The 12,544-nt window shown below is 41.0% G+C and overlaps 1 protein-coding gene across 1 annotated transcript in view; it reads right to left on the bottom strand.

The window, feature by feature from the left end:
• Positions 1 to 12,544, bottom strand: part of GALNT11 (polypeptide N-acetylgalactosaminyltransferase 11) — a 339,938-nt gene that overhangs the window by 80,250 nt on the left and 247,144 nt on the right. Inside the window, exons 6-7 of the mRNA XM_078663224.1 lie at positions 7,756 to 8,005; positions 6,301 to 6,418 (exon numbers count right to left, since the gene is read on the bottom strand). Of these exons, the coding sequence (XP_078519350.1) occupies positions 6,301 to 6,418; positions 7,756 to 8,005 (368 nt within the window). The remainder of the gene's footprint in view (positions 1 to 6,300; positions 6,419 to 7,755; positions 8,006 to 12,544) is intronic.

Below are 12,544 nucleotides of genomic sequence, written 5' to 3'. Positions count from 1 at the left end.
CGGTCGCAGATGCTTCGGGCACTTGCACAAAGCAGCGCAGCAAACTGAAAGCAGGAAAACTCGGTGTATCTTATCTTGACACCTTCGGGTAAAGTTTGCGCTATATAAAATCGCACAAATAAAATCACGCGGTCTTTGTACAGCGCCTCAAGGGACTCTAAAGCGCTACACGTTAAAGGGCTGCATCAACTAGAGAGAGTACCGTGGAGACGGGACCGACGAATAGGAGAAGGAAACAGTGAGCGCCAGGCTGAGAGGAAAGACTTTGGATAACATCCTCGGTGGTGAATATACACAAACGCACACACATAAACAAACGGGGACACACAGATAGAAGGCACTGCCGCAGACAGGCACACAATGAGGCAGACAGAGAAGCATACACAATCACACGTACAGTCACACACACGGTCAACCACAGGAATGGATTACACTGCTTTTGCTAGATACTGGTCAGACTCATTTTGCCCTCTGGATATGGATAGAAAATATTTTTCCAGTAAGGGTTCAGAGCACATGAATTTGTGGATATTCTCGCTGTTTCCTAAGGCCTTGCAGGGAAATGTCATTATTATTAACGGATACGGAGGTAGGGCAACAGCTGCGTCTGTCTGCCAGCTGGTTAAGGACATTGGAATCTCTGTTGCTATACCAGACTTTGACGATATAATGGTGTATGCTGTATCCGGTTGATAGGAGGCCATGGTGGTGTGGGGTGGAGGGCAGGGACTTGTTGGAATGGCTCGAGATTAGGGTGTTACATGTACTAAAATTAAGCGCAAATTATTTTATGTCTCCCTAGTGTGAAATATTGTAATTTGGACATGCCATTGACAAGATAAACATACGCCAACAATAGGCAGTCAAGCAGTTCGTCTAAAGCTTCATATTCTACAAGAAACAGTAGCTTATATCAAAGAGGTTCTGGTCCGCACCACAACATGTTTTATCTCAAAATCTTGGACGTTTTCTGCGCTATTGCCTGTTAGCTGCATTCCTTCGGTACGGAGCAGAATTGCGAGAGGCGGCCCACTTCGAGTATTACGGTAATGTCGAAGGGAAACAGAAAGTGCGCTTCCAAAGGCAGAGGAGCTATAGGGATCTCGGGTGCCGGAGGAAATCTCTTTGGATGTTTCAGGAAAGCCTCTTGGATATTGCATTGAAGGCGAGCGGGGCAGCCGGGCTAGGAGCAACATGTACCCTACATTTCCTTTACGAGTTCAGGATGGGAGCGAACAATGGCAAGCAGTACGGGAGTGAGGGTAGGTGAGGGTGCCGCTGCCTGCTTGAGGGGGCAGAAAGGGGCTGCGCTACTTACTCCGTCCTCTGCAACATAACGGTATGCTGTTGCGTGCCATGGAGCCCCGCTCTGCCCTCGGCCGCTTTCGCCATTGAATACGCTAACTTTTGCCGATGTCTGCATCGAGTCCCACTGGTTTCCTCAGTTTGTTTTTGGGCAGCGTTGTGCGATCGCTATAGTAACAAGCAGGGTTGTAGGTGGGAGGGGTGGTGCGCTTGTGCGTGCGCGTGTGTATGTGCGCTTGTGTGTGTGTGAGAGAATGCAGCGTGGGGGGGCCTGTATGTGCGTGCGTGCATGGGCGCTTGTGTGCGTGTGAGAGAATGCAGCGTGGGGGGGCCTGTATGTGCGTGCATGGGCGCTTGTGTGTGTGTCTGAAAGAATGCAGCGAGCGCGTTCGCGTGCTCGTTTCGAATCGCCTCCAAGGCGATGCGCGCGGCCAGGAATGTCTCCTGGAAAGGAGACACGGCCACAATAAGTTCTCGGCGGAGACGCGCTTCTGCGCGTTCAGCCGAGCCCTAAAAACGATTCAAGAATATATATCACACCAGTCACAGAGGCTCATGGATTGGAAATCTGCTGCGGGTTCTGTCTTTGAACACAGCATGCCAGGAAATGGGTGTCAACTGCCTCTACCAAAGGTAATTACTGCAGCAAGGCAGCAAACCTACATTCAAATCATGGTATAAGCCTCCCTGGCCATACAGGCTACATTTTACAATCAGTGCGCCATGGTGCCCCTGGAAATACAGCAATGAATCCTGACTTCAGTTAAGTCCTTTTTTGAACTATGCAAAAAGACTTATGAATATCTGTAAACTTCCATGATCATGCGTTAATGACATTTCTATGTTGCTCAGCAATGTGAACTTTTTGCCCTAGAGCAAATTCTTAATGTCAAGCACCTAAGTTTAAATTAACTTGCTGGTATCACCAAAGACACTCTGGGTAATGTACTACATCGGACCGTTTGCCAAAAAGCTGTACTGAAATATTACATGCTTCTTTGTTTAATAGAAAGCACTTGGAAAAAAAGCTGTACTTTTTCTGCTGAGTTTGGGAATGCTGCTAAAGAAACAACCAACATGACTAACTAGAGAATGTAGCAGACCTTAATATAATCAACATACCCTACTTAGAAATAAGCATAAAAGATTTACAAGATATGGGATTCTGTATTCTCTATATAAAAATCTGTCTCTAATTTCTTTATAAATGGTGACTTGTAACGCACTGAGTAGCCGACTATAATGAAATGGTGGCAGAACTCAACTGTAATAACCTATTACAGTTGTGTTCTGACGTCACAACTCCTGCTGCCAGACCCAGCAGCCAAGGTGAAAGGTAGATCAGGTCACGGTGCATAATAAAGCAGCAGTTTATAAAACAAAACATGGCTTTTCTTTCTTCTGCTCTATTTTTCTAGGTGTACAGTGACAACCAGAAAGCAGATATTTATGGCAACATGTTTATTTTTTTGCACTCCTTAGGTGATTATAGAAATGTTCAAATCATTCTACATCCTTCTACACATTCAGATCTACTGTAACCTTAAAAAACACAGACTTGTATTAATTAAACTGATTTTAATAGCTTCTTGCAACAAGTATTTCACAGTTTTTTGGAATGTCTTAATTTCTAACTAGATATAATTTTATTTTTCATGTTTGCAAACATGCTCCCTTTTTTACATGAAAGAGCTAAGTACCGAGGATTTGATTGGCTTGTGGGTAAGGTGATGGTGTAACCATGTATTATAAGAGATAAAGTACCCCCTGTCAAACATAAGGACATTGCAATTCACCTTGGAATTCTATAAACTTATAAAGTAACTTGGCCTTTGGTCTTGTTCCTCTATATGGTGATGGCACTCCTCTGTGAGTTACAATATCCTAATAATGTATGGCAAGGGGTACTTCATCCCATATAAAATAACTGCTTATTCTGCCTCATTCGCATATAATGTATGATTTGTCCTTAGTCATTTGGATCGCTCACTGATAGTCCCTTGCTTGAAAAAAATCTACCAGAAATGGAAAGCTCTAAACAATTCAGATAAGAGCACAGTGCTGTGCTTAGCTGCAGTTTATGACTTCTGATGTGAAAATATGAGGATCAAGTACTTGAAAATCTATCTATCTTGGTTAAGCTCTTCACCATATATGCCTAACATGCATAAACTACTAAGGGCCTTAATTGAAGGGGCCTAGAAACTGAGCAAAAATTCCTGCATTGGGAAAAGAGCCTTAATAAACAGCAATGTTTTAGAAAGTTGTAACCTGCATGAGAATTTGGCAGACATGTGAATTTAGCCAAACACGAAGAGGCCAAAAGTAGAGAAGCTGACTTCATCAAGCAGCCTACGTAAAATGTTTCATCTCTACTGTATCAATGGAAAGTAAATAATGTAGGCATGAATATCTCTAGGAAAAAAAAGACTACTCTTAGACTGCTATTGATGAAAGAATGTGTGAGCCAAACAGTGGGCATTTACCATAACATGAACAGATGTGCGAGCATATTGCTTACAGTGAATGGAATGAAGGAAAGAACATATTTATTATGTTGAACAAGTAAAAGGGTATATATTTTGTGGTGAAAGAGTGGGCGAGTATACACAGAGGTTTAAGGCACATAAAAGGAGGGAATGAGGGACTTATAATGGTTAGATGTGTCAGTGCTTAATTTTTAAAACAGTAAGTGCCGGGGGTCTAAGTTTTGCTCAGAATCCTGCAGCCGGCTCTGTGAATACAAAGGGGAGTGCCGAATACCAAAGCTGTAAAGTCTTGATTCCACCTCATGCCTCTTTCATCCACCACCCAGGCACTCCCTGCCCCTATATGTCACTCTTGCAGGCTCTTCTTCTTCCCTGCTATCTCAATTTGCAATGTTTTTCCAGGCTCTCTCTCCTCTTCCTATTCCTGCTTTTGTGTATGTATCTCTCTTGCTCTGGGTGAAAGTATGGGGATGAAAAAGAAGTGCTGGTCCCTAAAGCATTAGTACTTTTGGCTGCACCTGCAACCACTGGCTAAAAATAACCACTAGTTGTGCTGACGGTGTGTATTGGGGAATGTACCTTCTTCAATAGAAAGCACAATAAAAGAAGCACACACAAAGATTACAATGGTGAACTGATGAAAGAAAGAAGGAAGAGGTAAGGGGAGAGATGAAAAGTTGGTAGCAAGAGGAGAAGTTATGAGACATGTTGAAATAGACAGAGATGAGAAGGAAAGATGGTAAAGAAAAGCCAGAAAAGGATGGGGACAGGACAGTAAAAGAGCGAGCGGGAGGGCTAAGACAGCATAAAAGGCAAAGAGATGAGGGAGATGAGGTAGTTAAAGGAGTGGTAGAGAAAGGTGTAAAGAGAAGGTAAGAGAAGAAGCTGGTGTAAAGGAGGTTATTGGAAAGGGAGAGTAAAATACAGAAATAGGGAGAAAATAAAGTAACAAGAAACCAGCCGGGAACTGTAGGTGGATGACGAAGGAACAGCAAGACCAAGATTCAGGGAATGATATACAGATAAACCAGCCAAAAATTGTTGAACTGACTAAATATCAAGGAATACAAATCGAAATTTAGGGGCCTTAAAATTATGCAAACTGAAGAAATACTCACTTTTGTGAACCAAAGGAGGATGCTGAATTTCTGCCTATGATCTGAGTTGCTAGAGTAATTGTGAAAGTAATTAACCTAAGTCATATGTTTTTCTTGAACTGGATAAAATTGCCGCACTTGAGATGGTGTTAGGAGGTTTGATCTAAACCAGTTGTTGAGAGATAAGACACAAGTTTATGGATGCAAGTGACTACATGAAAATCTCATATTTCAATCTCTGAGCTGCATTGTATAAAATATTAAATTACATTTGGTGTACCTTAAGTCGCTATACTGGCCCCCATCGCATTTAAGCTTTATCTGGACCAATTAGAACTTTTGAATTCTCTTGCCCTTGCATTCCACCAATAAGCAGCTGATGTTCAAATTAATATTAAAATCAAAAATGTTTCATCTATTGACCATATTAAACGTTGTTTATTCGAATTGCAGAACTGAATGACCAATCAAATTAATACGATTTTTTTTATCATCAGCCAGAGAAACATTGATAACTCCTTAGTACCTGAGGCTTTACTACCCCTGGTGTTGAACTCTTTATAGTGTGCCTTGCATGGATCCCACAAAGTTTCGTACCCATAAAGCCCTGCTCAAACGTTGACTAAAATCACACATTTTCCACACATTTTAGAGTCAGAAACTTCTGGAATCTGCGGGGAAACAAAACATTCCTACCACCCAGAGTTCCCAAATAACTCCTGATGTGCAAATCTTGTAAAACAAAAAAATATATCCATGATATCTAGGGGGCTCATTGCCACCCAGGGCTGACTGGGGTAAACTCCCCCAATCTGCCCCCAGCAGGGCAGAAAGACTTTTGGACCGGGTTTTGGACCCATGATAGTGCTTCTTTTCCCTCCCCTCAAAGAATATTCCTCTCTTACCGCTATGCATCTTTTCATTGATGCATGGTGACACTGCATCAGGCTTTTTCCCATCCTCTTTTTTGACTGGATGCAAAACCCTTATTACACAATGAACGTCTCAACAACGTGGAACACTTACTTTACTAAATGGTTACATGTTATCTTCTTTTGAAGTTAAGAATAAAGGGTTCTGAAACCCATAGGATGAATTCCATACTGTACAAACAAACATAATAAATAAATATACAGTAAATCATCAGGTGCTAAATGTCAGAACATTCTTTTGTAGTTGTATGTACTCTTTTAAAAAAAAATATTTTATTAAACAAAAGCAGAGGTAGTATCAAGTAGTTAGTCACAGAATACATATTTGACATAGAATACGCATGTTACAGCAGTGTATCGCCAAGTTGTATGTAGGTGATTGTTCCGTGAAACCATAATTTCATTTTCATAGTTAAAGTAAGCATACCAATATTTGTTGTAATTGTGATAAAAAGATTATCAGTGTATATGTATTACCCTAAAAGAGATTTCCAAATTCTCTCCTCCCCAGATGTCCATTCCACTGTCATACTGGCCGAGCTCATTAAAGTATTCTCTGTCCATTGCAAACAGACCTCCAGCCATTGTTGGGGACCTAGAAGACAAGTGAAAGCTTTTACACCCCATTTTAAGACATCTTCTACACTTATGAAAAAAATCATTAATACAAAGGCAACATTTTTAAACGCATGTTTATAGGTTAAAAAAAAGCACACATTCTCTGGTAAAAGACTGTATAATCTGGAATCTCTAGGAAACATTTTGGCCAATCTTGAGCAATAAACATACTATCCAACTGTTTTTAACAGATTATGTGTAAAGTTAGGTGAATAAGCAATGTTGTTAAATATCAGGGTTGGCCGTTTAGCAGAGGTACCCGAGCCGGTGGCACTGAGATATACCTGACTAACGAATGTATAGGGCTGGAGACTCTTCCGAAATGACTAATGCAAAGCGGTCAGCTGCACCACGTTGTCCTGTGTTCTCCATTGTATAACTGTGACCAATAAATATTTCTCAGATAGCAGGATATTTTAAGTCCTTGCAGTAGTCCAATTTCTTCACAATAACAACCACCAACCAGAACTATTGCTGTAGCACCAATAACTTCTCTGTTCTCAAAATTAAGATAAACAACTGTAAAGGTGAGTCAATGTAGCTCTATCTATCTCTCTATAAAACATAATAATGGTTTTCAAGGAGGCTCCAGGGTATGTGAATTGTTCTATACTTTACGGATAAATAATTTGTCTTTCTTTGACTTATAGAGTACCTTCATCAAAAAACGTGAATTAGCAATATATTTGTTACATTAAAAATAAACATTTTCCACGTCTAAACTATTTCACTTAAAAAGGGTCAAACTACATTTAACAAACATTAATTGCTATGGCCTACTATATCATGCAAGACATTTTATAAGGGAACACCTCCCACTCCAACATATGCTTTTCAAGGCACAGTTTTAGATGTAAAGGTGAGTGCCTTTAAAAATGCTCTGGACTAACTTTGGGGTATTAAAATGATACAACCAACCAACCAACCGACCGAGCTACTCTTTACCTCTCATTTCTTGACTACCTGCTAGATAGGACGCAATGTGGTGCACAAGGCATGCTTTTCTTGAATGATGATGCCCGCTACTTAATAGAGCCAAGCGTCACTAACAGTTACGCGGTTGCATTCCACAGAACACGCGGGGCCACTGAATGTATCATTAAAATTGCACCCTCGGCAGCTTTTTTGCAAACAGTGGCTACAAAAAAGTTTAGAAAGTGCTTTTTTAAATCCCCACGATTGAGGACATGATGGTTAAAAAAAAAGCCTGGTTATTTTTTTTAAGTGGGAGGTTCCCTCTAACAAAATGCCCTCGAAAGTAAATGTAAGTGCACCGTATGTTTCTACAGTTTATGGTAAAACCCAAAGGCTTACTTGAAAGGATCAGAAGCGCCACCCGGACCCTCTAAGTCCGACAGAGGCACCGGATCCCATTTAAAGTGCAAACCCCAATTAAATCCTCCCCGCACGACCGGGGAGGCGCTGTAGATGAGCGTGTCGGCGCTTATGATGTCAATCACAGGACACACCACTGTCTTGCGGTCTTCCTTAATCGTTGTTAGCAAAGGCTGCAGCCACATTTCGTTCACCTCACAGTGACTGTCCAAGAACACAAGCACTTCTCCTGGAAAAAAATAAACAACGGCAAATATTAACAAAGTCAAAAGATTTTTTCGACTTTCATCCGCGTGAGCATTTCTAGGCCTCGGTTCAATTCATATGTCACTTAAACTTTAAATATCAGATCCATAAAACATAATACTACAGTCTTTGAAACAGAAATATTAATGCATTATAAAATCTATACACATATAGAAATCACTTATCACAGGCGTGACATCCTTTAAAAAAAAAAAAAAAATACATGCACATTTTAAAGGGGGGTCTGAGGCAATATTTAAAGACCTAGCCTGGACATTTGGCCCCAACAGAACAATTTAAACACACAGGTATCCAGGGGTCTATACTAATAACTCTGAACAATATAACTACCTATACATACCAGACTGAATGTGCACACCAGTTTCCTGAGTGGAGACTATTATACCAGAAAATGTTAATAAATTAGACGGATTTCCATCACTCACCCGTAGGTGACATGCTTCATCATCTGGGTCTCCTCATTGAAGTCACAATTGTGACACTAAGGGCTGCAACCTTATCAGAGGGATAGGGGAGCCCGAGGATGTTTTATTAAGGACACTATGGATATTCAGATGAGAGCACCTAACTTTTGTGGGAAAAATGCGGTGCACAAAAAAAGGGGAATTGATAGGGAGTAAAAATTGACCTATGAGAGACCCTATCTTTATTATTGTCTCGCACAAATCAAACCTAAAAACAGTGCAAATACGACAGTCTGTAAAAAATAACTGTCTGGTGTTCGTAATTAAAGGATCAACATGTTTCAGCACCTATGGACATTATTCCGTCCCATGCCTTCTTCAGGACCACTATTATGTTGCTACTGCAATTGTGTACCAAACTATATTGAGTGAATTACAAATGTAAAAATACATAGGAAAACCCCAACGGCGGATAAAACCAATGCAACCAAAATACCTGTATTTGGGCATATGTAGTTTATTGCGAGCATATATGAGATGTAACAGCTCTTTTTACATGAAGGTCGTTTTTTATTTAATAGACTTTACTTTTGTTAATGAATGGATCGCCTCTCTGAAGCAATAAGCAAGAGATCGTCTGACATATGACGTATAGTAAGGAGGCTGACTACATTTCCCAGGATTCTGTGCACCGCTTCACACGCATACGCAGTTGAGCGAGTTTTGGTCCCTATCACTCGCTAAAAAGATGGTGTATCCGCTCGTCAGTACCTCCCCAGATGGCTTGGAAGACCGTCCGAGGTAACAACGGAAATGTAAGCGGGACATCAGGCGTGCTCTGCGTTGTTTAATCGACCGTGGGTGGTTGATAGATGTATTTCCTCTCGTAGTGGAGCAGGACTGTTTTACTCACGCCACACTTAGCGTAATATATCGTTTAGACTACTTGCCAAAGTTGTGCGTCCCCTACCATTTACGAATAGAGGTAGGGAAGATGCTTGCGCTTTGTTTGGAATAGCGCTATATCTTAATCTGATGCCTGTCTCCTTAGTTATTCCCCCTGGGAGAGTCTAAAGGTAGTCAGTAGATGGTTCGGATCACTGTTTACATTTGAATAGTGGGTGAGGATTTATAACAGTGATGTAATGCTTCACACTCCAGTAATGAGTCAGGAGTGCATAATTGTGACATATATGGGTAATTTTATCCCTCCCATTGGTTATGATAATGGATCATCGATTTCCTCTACAAGATTGGCTTTACAAATATAAGATGTGCATAGCACTGATCACTGAAGTGGAGCCAATCTGTGCGGGTATTTTAACATCTAAGTGGTCAGGACTGTTGTAGATAATGGCATAACAGAAGAGAGAGGTCTAATACTATTGGTTAGTCGCAGCCCTCTTACTTTGGCCCATGAAAGATTTCAACAGATTTGTTTGTTGACAGCCCTAGAGTGTCACTTGGCTATAGTTATGTGTGGTTCTATGTGCCGTGTGTGCATGTGTGCTCTCTGGCACCTATTGATAGTCTTTTAGAATGTTGGGACTGGTAGGACGCCATAATACATGAGGTAGCCCTCCTTTTGTGTCCCTTAGAGCGGTGCCCCCGTGTTCCCTGAGCCGCAGCCAGGTGAGGTGAGGTATCTTCCTCATGCAAGTCGGGTAAGGACGATTTTGCAGAAACTCAAGTTTCGGTGTTTGTAGATGATAAATTAAGTATCACTAAGATTTATTTTTTCACTGAACGTCTATACTTCTATGTACATTAAGACGGATGTGCCTATTCCTCTCATTATGTTACAGAAAGCGTGAGCTGCACGGGACTCGCAGAGGAAGGACTACATATGCCCAAATACGGGTTTTTTGGTTGCATTGGTTTTATCTGCCTTTGGGGTTTTCCTATGTATTTTTACATTTGTAATTCACTCAATATAGTTTAGTACACAATTGCAGTAGCAACATAATAGTGGTCCTGAAGAAGGCATGGGACGGAATAATGTCCATAGGTGCTGAAACATGTTGACCCTTTAATTACGAACACCAGACAGTTATTTGTTAGACTGTCGTAGTTGCACTGTTTTTAGGTTTGATTTGTGCGAGACAATAATAAAGATAGGGTCTTTCATAGGTCAATTTTAACTCGCTTTCAATTCCCCTTTTTTTGTGCACTGCATTTTTCCCACAAAAGTTAGGTGCTCTCATCTAAATATCCATAGTGTCCTTAATAAAACATCCTTGGGCTCCACTATCCCTCTGATAAGGTTGCAGCCCTTAGTGTCACGATTGTGACTTCAATGAGGAGACCCAGATGATGAAGCATGTCACCTACGGGTGAGTGATGGGAATCCGTCTAATTGATTAATATTTTCTGGTATAATAGTCTCCACTCTGGAAACTGGTGTGCACATTCAGTCTGGTATGTATAGGTAGTTATATTGTTCAGAGTTATTAGTATAGACCCCTGGATACCTGTGTGTTTAAAGTGACATCCTTTAAAGCCATTACAAATCGAGCAAATGTTTATGTTTATGTTTATGTATTTATTTTTGTATAGCGCATAAATCACCATTCGGTCTCAGAGCGCAGACTACATCTATATACTGCATATGAAACAAAAATACTTTTGCTGCTGATCCCACTCTTACATTTTAAATTATTGGTTTAAAATGTTGCCGACGTGCATTTAAAAAATATAAACGGTCCAGTACAATATGCAGGGTCGTTAGATGCACATTTAACCCACAACTACACAAGCCTTGGTGCTATTCAAGCGGGTGAGATTGCAACCAATACAGACCACTTCTAAACCTCAGAATTGCAATGCGCATTGCTGTGAAGGAAACTTAAACAGAAAAGTATCAGATTCACAGTTGTCAACTCCGGATGCCTTTTCCTTAAATAATCCATATCTTTTTTTCCTTCCAATCCCCCCCCCACCTTTAATTCATTCTTTGATAGGGTAGAAGAGTAAGCAGCACTATAATTGTTTATTCGTTATATTTTTGCCATATCAATAAACGATTTTTTAACTTCGCTGGTCCAGCCTAATTTGCTTTTCATTATTTCATCTTTGCACAGGAAGTTACTTTTGGTTGCTCTAATAACATTAATATACCCCAGAATAAGATGGATCGGACCAATGCGCCTGTGTATGTTAAGCACTTATCCTTGTTGTAAGTAGAGGTGGCTACTTGAGCGGCAGAAAGAAGCAACGCCCTATAGTGCGCCGCATGCTGCAGTTTGTGCTGATTTTACAGCGCAGAGAGTTTGTTCTGCACTGTAAAATCAGCACAAACTGCAGCATGCGGCGCACTATAGGGCGTTGCTTCTTTCTGCGGCTCAAGTAGATTTCTCAACGCCAACGGTCATGACCTGCTGTGACCTCCCGCGTTGAGAAATCTGGCTGGGAGGTGTTGCAGCTCCTGAAAATCACGCTAGGGGACACAAATTCTCACTCGGCAACTTAACATTGGCGAGCCGCCTGGGAGAAAAAGCTCCACTGTGTGTCAGTTGACGGAGTTTTGCTGGAACTCCTCATTACAAGCAGAATGTGGAGTGGGCAAAACTCTGCCGGCAGAGCGGAATTATTCACCCTCTCTTAGTTGTAAGGCATTTAGGGAATTCAGTATCTAGTGACATAATCGCTTTCCAGCTTGCCATTTTTAAATGCAGTTTAGGTGTTAAGGGGAAGTGATCACTCATTTGATAGGCAAAACTTGAAAGTTTTCAAATAGGGAAAAATACCAAATTTGGATGAAAATATTATCGATTGGTCCTTCTATTTTACAATGCCTATACGTCCACCATGCTTGTGCAACTGAAGCGTAGTGGGCATTAAGGCAGACAAAGTATGGCTCTGTAAGGAACCCTGTAACTGGGTCAAATTACTTCGACCTTTGGCACCTTGGAAAATAAGCCAATGTTATCTTAAAGACTTCCAATGAATTCCCAATACTAGCCTCTTACTGATCTTGCTGTAATCTCAAATTAAAATCTCCCAGAACTAGTATCAGACTCGATGGATATGACACTACAATTTGACCTACATCTATATCTAAATTGGGCTAGATTATACTTGTGTTCCCTCTGGTTATT

This window comes from Lissotriton helveticus, chromosome 10 (assembly GCF_964261635.1).
Source record: "Lissotriton helveticus chromosome 10, aLisHel1.1, whole genome shotgun sequence".
Lineage (NCBI taxonomy): Eukaryota > Metazoa > Chordata > Amphibia > Caudata > Salamandridae > Lissotriton > Lissotriton helveticus.
Note: the sequence above shows the minus strand (reverse complement) of the source record. Positions and strands in the feature narration are given on the sequence as shown.